The 21,229-nt window shown below is 29.4% G+C and overlaps 2 protein-coding genes across 12 annotated transcripts in view; one reads left to right on the forward strand and one right to left on the reverse strand.

The window, feature by feature from the left end:
- LOC116435210 (late secretory pathway protein AVL9 homolog) overlaps window positions 1–9,347 on the reverse strand; it is a 21,831-nt gene extending 12,484 nt beyond the window's left edge. For 5 of the 7 annotated variants that reach the window (XM_031994545.2, XM_031994544.2, XM_076371951.1 and 2 more), the window contains exons 1-4: window positions 8,087–9,344; window positions 7,485–7,682; window positions 321–549; window positions 27–216 (exon numbers count right to left, since the gene is read on the reverse strand). In XM_031994545.2, coding sequence (XP_031850405.1) covers window positions 27–216; window positions 321–549; window positions 7,485–7,682; window positions 8,087–8,155 — 686 coding nt within the window. In that variant the 5' untranslated portion in view covers window positions 8,156–9,344. Of the gene's footprint in view, window positions 1–26; window positions 217–320; window positions 550–964; window positions 1,087–7,484; window positions 7,683–8,086 lie in introns of those variants that run through there. The other 2 variants (XM_031994547.2, XM_031994546.2) reach the window with 2 other exon arrangements.
- On the forward strand, window positions 8,352–21,064 carry LOC116435211 (uncharacterized). Of its 5 annotated transcripts, none has more exons than XM_031994559.2 (7): window positions 8,352–8,429; window positions 15,874–15,961; window positions 16,171–16,222; window positions 16,335–16,526; window positions 18,848–19,107; window positions 19,717–19,878; window positions 20,389–21,064. In XM_031994559.2, exons 1-7 carry the CDS (start codon window positions 8,380–8,382, stop codon window positions 20,605–20,607), a joined length of 1,023 nt encoding a protein of 340 aa, XP_031850419.2. In that variant the 5' UTR covers window positions 8,352–8,379; the 3' UTR covers window positions 20,608–21,064. The 5 variants fall into 5 exon arrangements, with proteins under 5 accessions (XP_031850419.2, XP_076228067.1, XP_031850416.2 ...); XM_076371952.1 differs by lacking the exon at window positions 8,352–8,429 and adding an exon at window positions 13,447–13,585; XM_031994556.2 differs by lacking the exon at window positions 8,352–8,429 and adding an exon at window positions 15,464–15,682.
- The last annotated feature ends 165 nt before the right edge of the window (window positions 21,065–21,229 follow it).

The raw sequence follows: 21,229 nt of genomic DNA on the forward strand, positions 1-21,229 counted from the left end.
AATTAAATATTCAGTCATTTAATTACCTAACATATGCAGCTTGTTGTAGACCATTTTCAATCATACCAGGAAATAGTGAAAGTAATGTCAATATTGCTACACATAATGGTTGTACTGGTGACTGATAAAACACTATTTTTTTCTCTAATAGAAGTAATTTAAATAATAAAATAACTTTATGACGAAACTGCAAAATTAAATCTCTTGCAGATAACCCTACAAAAATTAATGTATGTATATAATACAAAGTATTTATTTGTACCTTGCTTTCTAGAGTTTAATTATCAAAGTAGACTTAGTTGTAATTATTGTATAATTACCAACAAATACTTGAGGTGGTATTTGACTTTCACTACTCATACAAGAATTAAGGTGATGATAAGTATCTTCTAATAATGATACTTTACTGAAGTCACCTTCTTCAAAATAAGCATGTGTTATTAATGCCATTTTAACTTGAATGTGACCATACAATGGTAATGTACTTAGTACACAAACAGATTTTTGAACTGTTCCTCTGGTTATATCAGAAGTGCGATTTTTTAATTTCTGAAAAATCATTGTTACTATTATCGTTATTAATTGTTCAAATATATAGTATATTTAATTTTCCATGTTTAAAATATGTCTCATTTTGAAAAATAAAAATTATTACACAAGGAATATTATAAAAAAATGAATAAAAAATTATTTATTTCCAAATATTTATTAATAAATATTAATACATAGGACCCCAAAAAATATAATTTGTCACTTATGCTTTGAAGATGACATCATGCAACTGATTTGCATTCAATTGTAGACATTCTTGTAAATTAAAAGTTAATACCGCCATATTAACAAAAAAATCACTGTTATTTTAAAATCGCCTGTGTATATTCTTTGAAAATATATATGTTGTTTCCAATTCGTTAACTAAATCTTATAACAATTTAGAAAGTTTTGCATTCTAAGCATGTCTTACCATCTCTTAGCATGTATTGAGACATTTTATGATTTTCAATTATAGCAAAAAATTATTCAAAGCTGCATCCAGATTATAACGTGTAAGTCCAACATTTTTATATTAGTAAACAAATATTTTTTCTGTAAATATTGTATTTTTTAAATTAAAAGTAATATATACGATTGAAAGATGTTTATCATAAAAGTATAAAAAATATTTAAATTTTAAATAATGTGTCCATTATTTTTGAGACATGTCATGTACATGAGACATTTCATTTAAAAACATAGATAATTATACAGGAAAGGGTGCCATCTACCAATTCTAATGAGATTGAAATATGTTATCGGGAGCATATTTCTAAATAACTTTTTCATATACATGTTACTGTTGCTCGGTTTCAATTTTCAAGATATTTACAAAAATATATTCAATGCTATATCATAATTTCGACGTATCTAATCTTTGTATGTTTTTTAAGTTGGTAAACATTTTATTATCATAAGTAAGTTTCTCCGAAATAAAAATTCTGGGTGGACCTGTTGTACTACGCCTGCACCGCACTGATTTTGGAATATATTGTTGGGGACATGATTTTGAACAATTTTTTCTATTATATATTGCTTGCGAAAGACTTTAGTTTCCAAACTAGTTAAGAAAAATTTTTGCTACTACTACACTGAATTCTGTATTTATGAGTGCGTCCGTAAGAGCTACGAGTGTAACCGCACGTTTGTCGCTTCGGCGAGGCACTATAGGGTATTTATCTCCCAAATGCGATACGAAACATTTTACGAATGAAATCGTGTGTATAAAGCTTATTTAGTAGAATTTGGTGTTCCGTTTGGTATCACTGAGAAGAGCAAAGCCTAACCTTTACTAAAAAATAAGAATTGTCTGCTACTAGCTGCAATTGTGATAATTATTGGAAATTCTATTTGGTATAAATAAAAATTGCTGCACCGACCACAGTTGCAGATAATATGCATGTAATGCTTGTTCAGTATCACAGAATGGATCGTTCCCTTTCCATTAATATCAAAAGTAGCTGCCACAGTTGCGAATAATAACACTTAATTCTTATACAGTATTAAAGACTAGGCCTTCCTCTTTCCAATGATACCAAATTCAAATCTGAACTTTGCTATATAAATAAGTCTTAAAATTCAAATATCCCGAACCCATGTAAATACCGCAGGACGCTTCGCGAGCGTCATTTTAAATAAAAATTGCCATAGCTACTCCAGTAGCAACTATTTAGTTACAGCCAATTTTCGTCTTTTCTTTTATCAACAGCCGGGCTTTGCGATATTTATGATATCGACATGAAATTTGGTAATATTCAAATACATACATTGTACACTTACTCTTACTTGGAATTATTTAAATTGTAAAAGCAATAAGGTTACAATTGATTATTTTAGTATTTAATCTTTTCAGGGTTGTCTTTTTTAAAGCTGTTTAGTGGTGTTAATAATTAACAAATATGAAAAAAATCTGTATACTTTTTGTAAAAAACTGTAAAAGAGTATACTTTCTTACAGCCCTTGATCTTATTAGGTTACGCGTACTTCTCCCAATAAAAGTTACATTAATATTGAAATGTATTTTGAGCAATTATACAGTAAATGCGCCCCCCCCCCCCAAAAAATTTCCTCACCTATTTGTATTGATATCCATTATTTGAGAGCAATTAATTTCTATATGTACGAGGCAAGGTATGAAACTGTTGCGATTGAGTCAAAAATTTTATAAAGGAGTTTGAAACTGTTATATATCAGTGTTCACTGAAGCAGTTATGGAGAACTGAAATAAAGTCATAACTGTTATTACAGTAGGCCTCTCACGTCTTGATTGACTACCATCAAGCTGAAAAGTCATAGGGACAAGAAGAGTCTGCTTCGGTTTTCACACGCCAATCGCTGGTATTGGTCGATACTGTATAACGAAGAATATAGTCGGAACAAAATGCAACAGAGTGAGATGTGACGAACATTAGCATTAGATTTTGATTTGACAAGGTAGCGACTTCTTATGTTTACGGAATCCTGGAAATACGAAAGTTCAACTACTATGTTTCTTGAAAGGACCGAGGTAGAACATGTGACCGATTTTCTTTGCCCCTGTGCACTTTCAGCTTGTGGGTAGTCGGCTAAGACGTAAGAGCTGCACTGTAATGAACAGTTATGACTCTATTTCGGTTCTTTATAAATGTTTTAGGAACCGGAACTGATATCATAACTGTTTTTAACCTTTGGTTCAGACACGGAAAGTTTCGATTCAGACCACCAGCAACACCGTCGCTTTTTAGCTTACACTCAGAAAGGAAGGTTTTACAAATTTAAATTTTGACGTCTAAAAGTTGTGAATTTTAACTATTTTTACCGTTGTAAACTATGTACTACAACAAGTGTAAACTAGTCTGTATTCATAGTATGATATTGTAACCAGCGTTTTTTAATTTATTTTGCTCTGCGACTATTTGTTTGAAATGATTTCACGGCCCAAATATATGTAACATAGAATGCTTAAGAACTTGATGGACTGTAAGCATATTATATAAAGAATTAAAATTATACAATAACTTTTACATGTGCAATGTAATATCCAGTACAGTTTTTATTCGAGTGATTTAGATGTATTTGTCATAAGCGTAATAATATAATTTCTCATTTTTTAAATTTACACAAATTTTATAGAACGTTTTATAAAAGCTTTGTGTCATGAAATCTTTTATTACCATTTCGTGGCAAATAAAAAATTTAACGTAATTTACGACTGTCGGCCCGTTCTTATATTCCGGCATGCGGCAGTTGCTATTCAAATATGTTCTGATAAAAAATAGTTGCCGTTCCGGTATGTTCCACCAACTTCATTTGCTGTCGGATGTTTGAAGCACAATGTACTATCTGAACGGATACGGAACGCTATGTAAGTATAAATGGTCCCATCTTATTACCCACAAGAATGTTTAATTGAACTGATACGTTACATATCTGAACAAATAGTATAAATGCACCTTAACAATAAAACATCCTTCAGATTACCGAATTTACAATTATAATATTCACAATATTCAATTTCATAAATTAAGTTATTATAAATTCGATCACTTAAGGGTTATTTAGTTCTTGAAACAAAAATATTTTTGTGAGTACCTTGAAATCTTAGGCCGTACAGTGGTAATATATATATATGGAAAAGTTGTTCATAATCATGTTTTCCACAACATATCTCAACCTCATTGAAATCCATGAATGGTATCCCTTCTTGTATAATTACCAAGTGCAATATTATTCTTTTTATATTTTTATGAAGGAACACTATACTTAAATTTGAAGTAGAGTTTGAAATCAATTTTTAATTTAATAAAAATATTATTAGAACCATATTCAATCTAAAAGTACAAAAATATTCTTTTTATAATACATAATAAATAAACTGTGAATTTTTATCCCAATAAAAATGTTTATGTATTAATTTACAAACAGTGCAATCAGACAAAATTTAGAAACTGCTTTAAGTTTCAATAAAAATGTTTATTTTATTGTTTCATAGATTTGAAATACTTTAAATGGACAAAATCCACAGTCTAATAATAAGTCAAGGTTCATAAATAAGAAGTATATAAAAAGAGTAGAAGATTAATTTAAATATTGTGAACTTATAAATTAAATATTATTATAAGTATAAGTACTTTAAGTATTTAAGGATAATTATTAAAACTTTAACAATTAAATCATCTTCGTACATTTTTTCTAGATAGAACAAGAAATTAAAATTATTTCGTGATAATTTATTGATTACAAAAATCGAACTAATACGAATACATAACAGTAACTATGTTAATGACATAAATGCAATGTATGAGAATTATCAGTTTTATGTTACTGATGTAAAATTTATTTCAGTGACTCTAAAATTCCAATTTTTTTTTAAACTTTGCCCGTTTGTAGAACACCACAATAAAAGTATTAGGCAGTTGTTTCGGCTCAATATCGTTTCTTCAAAAATTGAATGTTTTATTACAGTTTATAATATTGATTAAATTAATCAAACTTTTGGTCAGATAAAAGGTTCTCCACCATGTTTATTATAAAAAATTTTGAATTTTCTGTCTCATCGAGTAATATGCAGAATAAATGCAGATAAATAGTTTGAATATGTCAAACATGTTAGATAATGTGATGTTTAGATCATTTTATATGATACGTGCTTCGTGCACGCTTGACGTTCCACTCTGAACGATGTGTTATCGGTTATCAAGTATATGTACAAATCTTTGGTATATTTCCGGTATACGACATAAAATAATACTGACATGTAATAATTATTAGTAATAATTTAATTTATAGACTATGCTTCATTCTTTGGTTTGATATAGTATTTTACGTTTATTTACTAATACAATGATGTTTCGGAATTTTGGTGGTGATAATTATAGGTGATAATAATAATTATTCTGTACTGTAGTTAAGTTACTACATATTCGTTATCACAAACAGTGATTACATATCTATTACAAAAATTAGACAGATAAAATCAGAGAATGACATCAGTATATTGATGACTGTGTTAGAAGTTTTCATTATGAACATTTTATCAGAATATCTAAGAAGATCAATATGTTTATGACATGTATCTGTATTTATTCTACATACCTCCTGATCGGTCAAAAAATTACAAATTTTTTATAATCAGAATGATGAGAGATCTTTTATTTAAATGAAAAATTTTAATTAATTTAATAGCATCATCTTATAAAACACGAAAAAATATTAAATTTTTGTAATAAACAATTTTTCCATATCTACCATAGTTTCAAAAATATACAAAAAGATATATTGGTAGCTATTTCTATTTACAGGGTGATTTCACTCTCAAGAACCGAAATTGAATAGAAAAAAATTGTCCAATACTTGTTTTGTAATCTTCTGTAAACCTGCAAAGCTTAAAGAGATCAGAATTTTCAATTCACTGAAGTTCTTGTCTTGTAAGCTACACTACTCATTTAACCAACTTTCAGTCCAAGCGACTTAACAAAGAAAGTAATTTTAACTATCATTTTCCTTCCAATAAAGATATTGATTTAAAGTTTGTTGTATTATATTTCCCTTTTACTTTTAATTTCGTGTGACAGAAGTAAAAAATTATCAAAATAAAAGTTTTTAATAACTGAAGAGTTAACACTTGAGCAACCAATTGGAGACACATTTTCAATTTTCTATTTTCAATTGTACTTTATTTCTACTAAATTTGTCATAAATTGTCCTACATTTGATATTTATTGAAAATTCTTTTAAAAAATCCTAATGCAAAATATAAATAAGTTAATACAAAATACAAATCTTAGATTATTTGCAGATGGTCTCAGATTTATATGCCATCTTAATCACATACAGAGATTTCTGGTGTTATTTGTAAGGAGGTTCATGAAAGTAACTATCCGTTAATATATATAATGGCATGTTACACTGATACCTTCTAGTTGTACTTTTCTAGCTGCTGTATGACTAGTTCCAATTACTCAGAGGAAGGAATCTTACTAATAAGGGAGCAGTATCATTGAAATCATGCCATAGCTGTCTAGTTCTTTAGCTAAAGAGGTCAAAATATTGGGCAAACTAAACTCTTCAAATTATAACTGTATCAGTAACTTCTATTTCATCATTGTCAGGTAAAAATTTTCATCTAAACAACTTACTCTAGTAATTCAATTCCATTGTAAATTCATTTATCCTCCAGCCACTTTTCCGCTTACTAGCAATTAGTTCTTGATCATTTTCATAAGAAATTACTTTAAAAGTCAAATATATCAACATATTGTTCAGATCTATTAAAAATAAGAATACTCAATTTTAGAAGTAATTATAAAATAAAGCTCACAATTGCAACCTATTGAGTGAAGGATCATTTATGTAGAAGTAGTGTGTTATTTTCTTTATCAATATAAAGATTTAGAGAAGAAAAATCTTGTACAATAGTCATATATATGGAGAAAATCAGCTTCAATTGGTTGCTTCATTTAGTGCTAACTTCGTAAAACTTTAGTTTAAGCTGTAAATTTATTTAAAGCATTGTCACAAAATGAATGTATCATTTAAATTACGTAAGTATTTTTTATTAATAATAAAAATATGATTATTTATTTATAATTTGATTTGACTTATTATAAAGCATTCTTATATTTTGTTCTTAAGTTATATGAATATAAAATGGTAATAAGTACACAATGATAAATATTATTATAGTACAAAAAAATCTACAAAATTTCTATACATAATAGTAAATATAAAAGCTAATAGAAATTATTAAACTCATGAGATATCTATATAAAATTCATATTTATTGTGTAACATTTCTGTAAATGTCCTTTTAATTTTATATAAATTACTTTTTAAAATCAGCAATAATTTAGATATTGTGTCTATAATGATTAAAAACACAAATGAAATTGTTTTTTATATGCTAATGTTACAAAAATAAATGTAGAAAAATGGGATTATATTAAAAGGTTACCTATTAAGAATTTTATTACCTCAACTGGAATTTGTCTAAAGCATGAAATACCATATATTGTGCGTTTTGCATCATTTAAGCTAGGTAAATGAAAATATACTGTATCTTCATCGTAATTGTGAGATCCATCTGGTAAAGCTAAGGTTGGTAAATATTTCCAACCTAATGGACATTCATTTGGAGCCCCTGGCACCAACGAAGGAAATGAATATTCGACCTAATAAAAAGTTATAAATATAAATATATTATTTTATTGTAATAAATTTAATATTTATTGTGTATACTTTATGTTTCAATATTTTTAATCATTATACGTATATATATCAAAAAAGTAAATGTTCTTTATTAAATCCAATATTATTTCATTATTTACAATGGAATATTTAAAGTTTAAGTAAGTTGTTGTTAACATTTATAAATGTTATTATATGTGTATATTTATTTATTTATTTATTTATTGTAATTAATAATTACAGTATATAGACAATTAAAAACTTCAAACATGATATTTTAAAAAATTGACAGTGTAATAGTTTCTTACAGGGAATGCATATACACGAATTATAAAAGGACAGTCAATATTTTTTATACGCGAATAATAAAATAATGATAGCGGCTTACCTGACATCCTTTTTTATGATGAAATCCGATGACAATCACATGAAGTATTGGTCCAACAGATTCTGCCATATTTTCACAATGTATATTGGGTAAAATTTATATATAGTGTATCGTCTAATAACCGTATTAATTTATTTCTTTCATTTTAAACGAGTAAAAATATATCCCTTTACAAATACTCGAACTAACAATAAACGTTTAGTTTGACATGCGCTTAAAATCCACCATATTAGTTCCAAGCCTACCAACTAATCAGTCTGCTATGCCTGACTTTAAATTTGTTACACCCCTGAATGAGGCATTACAGACACAAGTGTTTATCTCCTGCAGAACACCACAAAAAGTAACATTTTTACTTATACTATGATATGTTATTTAATTTACTAATAATCAACTAATTTTGTATGTTAAATTATTTATATTATATTCCATTTAAATTTCAAACATTTACGCTTGCTTTTTTAGTATTCTATCAATTAATAGTTTGTTTTTGCAATTCTTTTTTTTTCATTAGTTAATATCCTGCGATCTGTTAATAGTTCTTTTACCCAATACTGGTCACTTATTTGTGTCTAGTCGCATAACAATTAAATAATATTAAACCAACAATATATCAATTTGAGGAGCTTTCGTCTAACCTCATTGATTACTACGTAATAATTTAATGATTGTAGCAAGAATAGAAGCTGTAATGCAATGCGCTTATTTTTTCAACATAAAGTAAATTCATGTTAAAATTCGTGTTTGTAATATACTGTAATATTTTATTCGGAGTTTTATAATTAGACTTAAAACAAATGAATAATTATAGAACAATGACATCTTTCAAAAACTAGTAAATTAAATGTACAGTAGTTGTGAATAACTTCTAGAACTTAAGGAATAAATTTCAGTTTACTTTATAAAGATTATACTTCAGTATTTTATAAATTCATTATTACAATAAATCGTGTTTGGACCAATTAAATGCAATGAATTAATTGTCTCATTCAAATGTCATTGATATTTACTAAAATCTGTATACATTCTTTTTCCGAAAGTTTCTAAGGCGACAGTTCTTTGGTCGAAACGATGTTTCTTGATGCAATAACAAAGACAAATATTCATTTACTGAACAATTGTAAATAAAGATTAATGACAATTTATAGTAATGTTATCAATTCTTCTGTGTACCACCACAGATCAGGTATAAGAGTAGACTTAACAAGCAATGTAAAATCACAGATGGGGTATAAGGATAGATCACAGACGAGGTATAGGATAGACATAACAAGCAATGTAAAATCACAGATGGGGTATAAGGATAGATCACAGACGAGGTATAGGATAGACATAACAAGCAATGTAAAATTTTGTCACACGCTTTCTGGGGTCCTAAGACCCTCTTACCATTTTCATGTCACGCCCTGTTATATCGACTTAGACTGGTTTTGCGTGACAGCGTTACAAATAATAGGAATTAGAATCCAAAATATTGAACACGGACCTGAATTACGTAAGTACAACTATATATAATGTACTTTTTTGATGACTGTTTTGAAATACCGACATCCATAAAAGTGCCCGTATGCATTAACGGACTGTACCTGAATCGAACGGTCACCTACTGAATTACACTCAGTCAAAAAAATTCTGTACATCCCAGAAAAATGTATTAAACGTTGCATATTTTTTAAAGAAGAGGTCAAAAATAAATAATTTTGACATATTTATATAGAAAAATATAATACTTATTATTGGTAACAAAAAGAAACATATACATAAAACTTGATTAAACACGTCTCCGTACTAAGAAATTTACTAACTGTAATTTTGTAATTAATAGTGGGTCAGTCTTCCTTTCAGTTTAATAATTTCTCGCAGCTTTTTTTGACATACTAATTTTTTAGTAAAATTAAGTTGAATATTATTCTACTTAAGTATAATTTTGGATTTTAAATCTTCTTTATTTCTAACATTTCAATTTTCAATTTATTTCACTCCCTTCAATTTTCTGTTTATTTCACTCCATAAATGCTCAATAGGATTCACGTTAGGTGACAATGGGTGGTCTGTTACCGACTCTTAATCGGTAATCGACCGTTACCCTGTTACCAACTGTCGACTTGATACCAGTTGTTGCTTGGATATCCTTTGTCGATTGGTTACCAATTGCTGTTCCTGTTCCGTTAACAGCATCGTATTGTTTCTGGCAACGAACGTTGGTAGGTTGGTAGCGCTAGCAGCAGTTTGCGGCAAAATTTGAATCATTTGTCGTAACGCATTACTACCACCGCTACCTCGGTGTTGTTTTTCTGCCGTCTTTGACGTCCCGTAGTCTTGATCAGCTAACATTTCTGTTTGTGACGAGGAACAATACACATTCACATTATTCTGCAGCATTGAATTTATAAATGTTTCTCTATATACCGAATGCCCACCCATATGCCCTACCATATTCTAATACTCCAGTGAGAAAAGCGAGCGTGCGAAAGAAACGCAACAGAAAATGTATAAAAACGTGTCAAAAAATGTGAAAAAAAACTCATCAGATCGTGTTAGAGTGAAATAAAATGGGAAGAATGGAAAAAGCATGCAGTGTTCGCGTGTCGTCGTTTGCGTCGTCGCTATTTATTTTCTCTCGTTCGTTCATTCACTCGTTTGAGTTCATTCATTCGCGCGCGGTGTAAACTCACAGAAAGTATAACTGAGGCGCGGAAGGGTGGCTCGTTAACCGCCACTACTCGTTAACCCCACCCTCCTCAACTCGACTAATACTGTCGCTCGAATGCACACCGATCAGCACGAACATTTAACACATTGCGTACCGGCTAATTTTCAGAAAACTGAATTGCGCGGATGGCGATTTTCAGTAAGGTCAACTTATATCACTATCTACAAAAAACTCAAGTATCATATTGTTGTGTAATATATTTTAAATACATAATCCGTTCAACACAACTGTAACATTTTTTTAAATGCTGTAATTAACAAAGTTACACAGCTAAGTGTCTTTACATAAAAACGAGATTTCTCGTTACTAGTATGCAATATGTTAATATCACGCGCACAGAGGGAATCCCGATTAGCTTGATAGTACCTGCCGTGAAGGTCTACCTACCAGGTTCCCCATGGGCGTGGGGTTAAGATTAAGCTCAATCAGCTGAGGCCGTAGCCTTACCAGCGTTGCTTTCCGGGGATGACGAGTCCCATGGAAGTAGACTGTTGATAGCGTCGAGCTCACTTTCCAAAGCTCTACCAGATTTCCTGTCTGCTCCAGGAGCAGGTGGGACACTACTCACGCGCCGAAACCCTCGAGAGGTTTCTAGACCAGTATGCGGGCTTACAACCGCTGCCATTACAAAGTCAACGCCAATGTCTAGACGGGTTGCATTGCCTTGTCCTCAGACACCCGGACCCCGTAGTATCAATTATCACAGGTCTATTGATGGGACCTGTTCGGCTTCTTACATACATGAATAAGCAATGCCTGCCAGATTAAGACGTCTCGTCCACGCCAAGGCTTGGTTAGAGCCTAGCTCGGGCACTCTAAGACTGCCACTTCCCATATCACGATCGCCACGTAGCCCCTGAAAGGCTACGCACACAATCGTCGAATGCGTTTCGAGAGGGTGAAACGAATAGCAATAAGTTCTCGCCTCTTCTTTCCGCCGCTCGTCATGATAATGACACGACCGTAGTATCGGTAATTTGAAAAGGTGCGACGCTCGCTGCTGCTATACTACTATCGTATACTACAGGAGCGTAGCAATTCAGCAGTAGCAGTAAAAACGCAATACTGAAAGTGCGACGCTGGGTGATAAACTGAAGGAGGCACGGCACAGCAATAATCCATTGTTGTGAAAACTACAATATAATCGCCGTCGTTGTCTCGTCCTGTCCATGGACGAACGGACGAACGGACGAACAGACGAATCATTCATACAAATCGATTCCGCGAACGACTTTTTCAATAGGCGCGATTGAGACGATACCGAAGCACATGTAAACAAAAGCATCTCAATAACGATTTATTCGATGTTAATGCGAGAAAAACTTTCAATAATTCTATCTTGTTGTAAAATACATCGAAATACAAGTCAATTGGATAGTACGTTGCACCAGTTACGTGTCGCGGCAAATCACAAAACTCTTCGCGGAATATACAAAATAATTTTAATTCACTTGAGTGTTTGTGAAGAATAGTTTCGAATACCGGATTCGAATAACTTTGCGATCGCAAACGATTGTAAGAAAGACACGCGGAAGATGATCATTGTAACTGTAAACTGCTCACGATCCCTTTGGCGGTGCGGTATCGCTGTCGCGATAACACCGGCACCACGATACATAATACGTGGTTTTAATTTCATAAAAAAGATACGTTACGTATTTTTATATGTAACTCAATTTTTATGTGGAACCACGATGTTACTAACGACACATGGGGATGAAATCAAAAGAGTCGACGATAATTTATCGTTCGAACAACATTGTTTAAACGACTGTGAGTTCATAGAATTGTGCTTAGACGCTATTGTACACGAAGCATTTGTTAATCATTAACGTACCAAATATTAGAGTTACATTTCTTTTCATTTCGGAGTTACAAGTTCACGATGGCGAGAATCGCGACTCCTTTAGCAGTGTGGAATCGTTACACGATACCTCGGCACGTGGCAGTGACGCCGTCGAGCATCGATGTCGCGATAACACCGGCGCCATGAGACCTCCCATCGACACCGGTATCGAAAATATATTCACAAAGAAAATATATACTTACCGAGCCCGGGCGACGACGCAAATATGTCATTGCTCCCGCCACTGTGGTAGCATGGGTGTATCGCCAAACTGCTGAAAAATCGTACAACATTCAACGTGTTAATATTTTTAACGTTAGACCTTCGACCACGCGACGGCGGTGGAGGGTGCAGGAAGGACGGCGATCAAATATAACTCCTTGACAAGGAAAAGATCCAGTCTAAACTTCTATTTGAAATTAGAAATTACAAATATATTTTAATTAAACTCAAGAAAGTTGAACTGTATCTATAGTACGTTCTGTAATGAAATTTTTCAAGATGATTATCTTCCACGATCATTATATTCCGAGATGATCAATAGCTCTTCCAGTTTGCAGATTCATGAACTCCCACTTTCATTAGAAACAATAAAATCTAATTTACTTATTTCAAATGAGTAAAAGTGAATAAATCTTAATTTAGCAAACTTTTATCACAGCCCATTACATTAAAACATTGGTCCGAATCCTATATAAAATGTCAATAATTAAAAACTTGTTAAGTTGTACAATTGCCAAAAAGTGTGTAAATGTATATATACTTTGATTTTTGGGTGAACATAATCTATACATATCCAAAGGAATAAACCTCAGTGAGAATGGTCATAATGGCCCTATCATAGTAGGATGTCTATTACTGCCAAGAGGAACTTGACCACAAGTTGGAACTAAAGGTCCCATCATTATTGGTCTTGGAGGAAAATTCTGTAAAATAATAAGTGAGTTTATAACTAAAATACGTACACCATAATAAATAAAAATAGGAATTTGTTCGATATAATGTTGTAGAGGATCAATAACTCTTCCTGTTTGCCGATTCATGAACTCCTTTCATTGTAAACAGTAAAATCTAATTTACTCATTTCAAATGAAACATTTAATCACATTTAAATGTATTCAATGTTGTAGAAACCAGTTTATATAAATTTTCATATTTTAGATGCAATGAATAGACGTAAAAAATAATATGTATTCAGTTATAAGATTTAAATATAACAATACTAGTCGAAAATTTGTTGGTTTAATTTTGGCTTTTCAATTTATAAATTAAACAAAGAATATCTCTCATTGAAGATCATTAAAGTTGGTTATTTATCTTTACTTCTTCAGTTGACAAATTTTACAAAGTAAAAGATTTGCATAATAGGTCTTCTATTGTTGATACTGTAGCGAATAAGGCATTTTTTAAAAAACCAAAAACATGCACACATCCCCACACCAACACATTAAACAAATACTTAGAATGTATTTATAAATTCACAAGACTTGTTCTTCTGCCTTGTTAATATAACTGGAACATGATACTTTGTGCAAATCTATGAAAATATATATATATATGAAAACGAACAAAAAATATATAAAGCAAAGATTTAAATGCTCTAAGTATCACATTACATGATTGGAACAATGATGAAACATTATAATCCAAAACTGCTATATCCTGGGTAAATTAAGGATGTTATTAACTTTACAAATCAAGAGCACTCTTGTGTAAATTTTTAAATATTATAAATAATATATTATGCCATCAAAAATCATGATTTTCATGGTTGTAAAAGTTGTTAGGTAGAGTTTTCTCTCTTTAACTGATGCAAAATATAAATTGACAACTTTCAAATCTTTGGTCTAGTTCAATATTGAATTTCAAAAAAGATCTTTATATAGAAACTAGATATTATTCCTAAAATAATTTCCCAATTGTGGTTCATAGAAAATCTTACAAATTCTTTTCTTTTTTCTTTTAAAAACTTCTTCACTGTTGTATAAAAGAACGATTAAAAACTTATAATGTAAGAACAACCATTTACCCTCTCTTCTTTTCACCACTACATCTTCTGGACTGATAATATCCCACTGAGGTTCTGTTCCATCCAATGATTTTAATCTAAAATATAATAAAACAGTATTTGATACTACTTATTTCACATAGACAAATTGAATGCTATATAATTTACGTTGGATATCATTTATTTATTAACTAGTTAACTGTGTTTGACAGGCATACACGTCATCTTAAAGCTTAAAATTATACTAACTTTCTCAACGATTAATTTATTTTTTCAGATACAAATATAATTCTTATTCGGTTTGCTCTAATTTTTCGTTAAAACATATTACAGGTGCATTTGCTAAGTTTTACGAGCACACATTTCATTGTTTTTATTGTGCGCAATGAAAGATGACCAAACTAAATTCTACAGTTAACAAGTTAATCTCGAAAATTAAAATTTCTCTTAATTCTTTTCCAATTTCACAAAAATTAAACAATATAGTAAAATTTGATAACCTCATAAATCCTTTCATAACTTGTATTTACTTTTCAGAAAGAACAGCAGCTTTTTTAAAAGTAGAAATAGTTTTTCTCTTGACTTCGCGGAGATTTGCTTCTACTTTTACTGCATCTACAAATCGAATGTTTTGAAGGCGGTAAACTTTTTTCATGAGCACGTTTAGTTTTGTACATTAAGATCAGCTTTTTTTCAATTCTTTGTTGCATCTTTCCTTGGTTAAGTCTTGAATGTGAAGCTTCGTAATCTTTGCTTCCTGATGAACCGCATTTCTCGTCCTGATGTGAGGGCGTGGTACCTACATTTCGTTTTATTTCTACAATATACAACAAATAAAATATAATTAATAATTATTATTAATTCATCCTTGGTCTACTATATACATAGACGTTTAATCATTAAGTTGTCTCAATTAAAAAAGTTGGGTGATCTTGTTAATTGTTTAGTTAATTATTAAATAGTAAAAATGGCAACAGACGAAAATGTTTGGAGAACGCAAAGTTTTCGTCAACGTGTAATAGAGAAAATGTAAGTTGATTTATATTTAAAAATCTTAAACAGTAAAATATTGTTATTAATGATTCGAAAGTGTACGATAAAGAATAAAACGGCAAAAAATCATGCAATGAACAATTTTTCTACAAAATATAAAAAAGTATATTTGTGTGTGTAAATAAATAAACTAATAAAATTCTATTTAGTGAATATTTTCTACACAGAGATGAAGCTGTACAGTCATATGGAATGCCCATTATCAGAAATACTATTGATATGGAAAATCATGTTTTTCAGACAGCAAAAACCATGGTTTGTTATAATTTTTCTTTTTCTTTATATGTATATATTGGTATATTGTTAACGTTATATTCAATTTTATGGACACAAGTTTTTATAATTCTTCCTACATAATAATAAATATTAACATGATACTTTTAATCATATATTTAAAAAATTAAAAAAAAATTAAAAATTAAAAAATTAAATTAAATGAAAATAATGAAATTTTTTTATTGCAGGAAGAATACTTAAGATTCGTAGCCAGACTGATCCTACGTGTCAGAGAACTAAGTAATATATGTGTATATATAATTATATGTATATGAATATTTATAAATGTACATACATACAATTTAAATGTTATCAGCTAAGTTTATTTAGTATATGTTACTATTTTATTTAGATTTTAAAAAAGCTGGAGCTACTTCACTAGGTACAGCTGGTTCAGGAAATCAAGGAATGCCAGATCCAATTGGAGCATTACAAATGTTGGCACGTCAAGGAACTGGTAATAATCAAATGATGAATATTAGTGGACCAGGACCAAATCCTCAAGGAATAATACCACAACAACCTGCAAATACAGCTATAAATTGTAAGTTTATACAATAATAAAGTTACATATATTATTCCATTTTTAAATATGTAAAACTATCTTTGAACGAAATTATTTTACTGTTTAGTTTAATAAACAGGAAAACTAGTATATAATATATTTCTCTCAGTCTGTACAGTAATAAAGATTATTTATTTTTTTATTAATATTTCGCAGATGTCAGTCTGTATTTTCATGAAAATAACAATTAAATTTATATATCATTAGACATCTTTTGTTTACAATATTAAGTTCCTTCAAATAAATAATATTCGTAAATTATTAAGTTAATTCATATGCATAATAATTGAATTTGTCTGTTATACAGTCAAAAATATGGAAAATGATGCCTATTTACAAAGCATTAATGTATCCACAATATATATTGTTATATTATTTATATAATGTTACAATATTTGTTTTAATATTTAATACTATAAGTCATATAAAAGTGCTTGCTGATTACAAGAATTGTGTCGTTAAGGTTGTCAAATTTAAGCACCTATAAATAATTTTAAGTAATAAAATAATGATTACATTATATTTTATATGACTTACATCAAATCCATAAAAGTAAAACTTGTATCATTTAGTATTTTTTAGAGTGTGCTAATGTTTAAAGTAAACAAGTTTATATAATGGTACACTATAAAATTCATCAATACCTCATCCGTAACCATTCTTTTTTAGCAAAACATATCTTATGTGTTTTATATGGATCTTTTTTTATCACTATTAAAAACTATATCAAATTTAAGTGTAAGTAGATATATATATACACATATATGCGCAATATGTCGTTATATATGTACAAATTCTAAAGATCTCAGCTGTTGTATAGCGACATACAAAACGGAAATTCTTACTAATCGGTCAGCAAAGTATTAAACGTCTATTAGGTATAGAAGAGATTCACACTATTGCAAAATATTTACAACACAGTTACAGTAAACATAAAGTTTTCTTTTTTCTTCAAAGAATTATCCTGAAAGTTAAGGTTTTAAAGAAATTACAATTTACATCATTAAAAATTTTAATTGGATAGAATATTTGTGTTTCATGAAGAAAAGGTTAACCTAATATAAATAACCTATATAGTTGTTATTTTTAATTCTGTGTCAGCGTTGTAGAAGAGTTTAACAAAATGAGAAAATTGACAAATCTATACTATTCACAGTATGCAAGTTCCACAGAGAGTGAACCTATGTACAATTCTGACAATGCTGATACATATGAAAAATTAATTCGCTCGCCATCTCAAGCTGAATATGTACAATATATTAATCACAGGAAAGATGAAGAATCACACTATGAATTGTGGAAACAAATGTTATGTGAACACTCACATATTTCATTAAAGATCAAAAAGCAATGCGGTATGACAGCTGTCTTAACAGATGATAGAGTACGTTATATTTATAAACCAGACAGTAATAACTCTCATATCCCAGGGATTAAGTTTAAAATAACATTTATTTACATAAAACTACTACGCAAATGGTATATTAGTTTAGGGCGTAGTAGAGTTCCAAATGTAATAAATCTTCGTAATAAAGTAAGAGAAGGTACATATAATCCTATTGGGACAAAAATTCTTAAATTAGTGCATAAGTGTAAAAGTTTATTAGAAATTTATGTACAGAAACTATTATATATTTATGAAGTAATTGATGAAATGAAAGATGTATACAAAGACTTAGAGTTTGAAGTGAATGAACCTCTAACTATTCTAAAAATAAAGCTAAAGGAAAAAGGTTGGCCTAGAGGCTTAGAGAAAATAAGCTCTGAAGATGTTGTTCTTTTAGAGTTAATATTGGATGATAATCTAAAAGTTGTTAACCTTACATATGAATACATCTGTAAAAGCGCAGTACCAGAAGAAGTAAAGGAAATGTGCATTACAAAACTGGAAGAAAAGTTAAAAGAATTTTTTAATTTTAATTTAAAAGAAGCATTTGATATATTTATGAAAGAAGAGAAATCATATGAAACTAAAAATTACTTGTAAAATTATAATATATTTAAGTTACACCAAGAGATTACAGAAGAAATGTATGTTGTATCAAAAGAATTAAGATAAAATATATAATACAGTTTATAAGTGAATTTTATGCATCCTTTATACATTATTTATTTTCTGTTATATGTAAATTTTTAATATATGTTTTGCTAATAAATTTAATGGATTCATTAGTTTATACATATAAACATAAAATTATAATTTTAAACATATACAAATTTTATGGTAAATAACTTTTAAAAGGTAATGCAATTATAAATTTATTTACAACAATTTCTTTTGTATTATGTATTTTTGTCAGTATTGCCAAGCTTAAATCAACGTTGCGGACAACCTATGACCATGCAAAGTATGCAGAATAAAGTACCAGGTATAGGTATGATGTCTGCTCAAACTAGTAGTCCAATGAGCTACATGAGTCCAACTCAGACTATGCAGAATAATTTAATGTTCACACAAATGAATCCAATGGCGCAAGGAAACATGCCCCAACAAATAAATCAAGTTGTTCTTAATCAAATGGGACCAATTACTACTGGACAAATGCAACAAAATATGCAAGTATGTAGATACTATGTATTTTATATGTGCATAAAGGGAACTTACTTTAGCAATAAATGAGAGATTCAAAGACGATTTAAAATAAAATTATATGAAATATCTTACATTCAATTTTTTTCCCAGTTAATATAATCTTATAACAATATAGTAAATTTATAACAATGTGAGACTGAACAAAATTTTAAATACGTTGCTTGAAATAACATCTATTTGTATATAATATTTTTTGCATATATGTATATACAGGGTGTTCCGTAACTGGTGATACAAGCGAACGGGAGGTGATTCTACATGAAAAACTGAATCGAAAATGTAGAATAAAATATTTTCATGTGGAGCTTCAAATTTTTAAACTTATTTTTCTCGAAAACAGCTTCATATGAAAAAAATATATATATATGTATATTTTTCTAAATTTCTGTTACTTATGCCATTTAATAATAATTTAGTAGAATTTGTGTATTATCTTAGTTTTTTATTAACCATTGGGAAAGCCAAAAAGTGACTATAATTTATATTACTGAAGTAGAGACTACAAATTATAAAATGTCTTATATATTTTTATTTTTTACTGTAATTATACAAACAAATAACAAAGTTCCTTTTTAGGCACAAATGCAAAATCAATTATCCGATCAAATTAATAATCAATTTGGATTATTATATATAAGTGACCTACAAACTAGTATGTCTCAACAAATGAATCTAATTGCTCCAGGGCAGTTAGATCCTGACCAAATGCAGCAACAATTAAATCACATGCAAAGAAAGGTAATTAAGCAAAGGATTAATTGATTGATGGTGCAAAAAATTGAGGAGAGTAATTATTATACAAAATATATCTAATAGATATTAAAGTAACTATGGAAACTGAAATAGAACAAAAAATTTAATACAATGCTATGCTCATGTCTATATTATTTTTATTTTATGCTAATATTACTTCAAAATTAAAGTACATTTTTAATATACTAGTAATTGAAGAAGTTTTAATACATATTATTCAACTTTTTACAAATTAAATTAATTTATTACTGTTATAATATGTAGTCTGCATATAAGCATCTAAAATATTTTATAGAAATTTTAGTTATTGAAATATATTTTATAGAAATTTTATAACAAATTGAAACAAAATATTTCCTGCAAGAAAAATAACTCTCTTACTTCAGTAAGCTCAGGAAGAGTTAATGTCTTCTTGAAAATTTTACAAACTAGTTAAATGTAATTACTTTATAATATAATTATTTCGAGACATTTACGTGCATTCATTACTTTTAGCCTGATAAAATGATAAATACTGGATATCCAAGTCCTAGAAATGTTGCAACAAATCAGTTTTTAGGGCAAAGTCCATTCCTATCAGCTCCAAGTCTAGCTGGTTTAGATGCACTGTCAAGATTATTATCATATAATACACTTTATGAATATATAAATAGATTCGTACATGGTAAGGAACATGAAACATTAAAATATATGTGTATAGTAATCAGATGGTAACATCTGGAGATGACCAAGAAGACCGTGCGTAAGATCTAGTATCAAGATATCAGCATCCAAAGTTGCTGGTTCGTCAATAGTGATAGTGGCCGATGGACAGTCCAAGTCTTAACTTGTGGACAGAAGGGCAAGGACATGCTCGGTTGAGCAATCGTAACGTAGTATTGTAGAATTTATACTTTTACTTGTTATTGAATTATAAGAAGATGAACTCTTCCATAGTTTCTTATATAATTATTAAATATGAATATTAAGAAAACTGATGGAAAACATACATTGACTGTACAAATGTATACACGTTTTAATTTTGTAGTCGAAACTTCCGAAAACCTGACAAATTCAATGGGGTTGAAATTTTACAGCTTCACTTTGCAAGGTTAAGCTGCAAATGTTGCAAACAAGTTTTATTATTATAGTCACTCTCTACGATAATTAATAAAATTAAAATAGTACTCGATATTTTTTCATCATTAATTCGACGCATGTACAGGTATTTAAATAGAAATCGAATACAAATATTTGAATATTCCACAGGTTGGACTGAAATAATTTTTGGCAATTATAAAGTAAAAACGTAGGCAGGGCTGCACCTTCCAACCCGTCTCACACTGGAAATCAATCA

The sequence above is a fragment of the Nomia melanderi genome, chromosome 11 (assembly GCF_051020985.1).
Source record: "Nomia melanderi isolate GNS246 chromosome 11, iyNomMela1, whole genome shotgun sequence".
Taxonomy (NCBI): Eukaryota; Metazoa; Arthropoda; class Insecta; order Hymenoptera; family Halictidae; genus Nomia; species Nomia melanderi.

Bases quoted from the DNA above. Each gene is read 5' to 3' on its own strand.
- LOC116435211 (XM_031994551.2), top strand. From the start codon at position 17,241: ATGGATCTTTTTTTATCACTATTAAAAACTATATCAAATTTAAGT. The intron at 19,108-19,716 runs GTATGTAGATAC...GTTCCTTTTTAG, and splicing joins AAATGCAACAAAATATGCAA to GCACAAATGCAAAATCAATT. The intron at 19,879-20,388 runs GTAATTAAGCAA...CATTACTTTTAG, and splicing joins TAAATCACATGCAAAGAAAG to CCTGATAAAATGATAAATAC.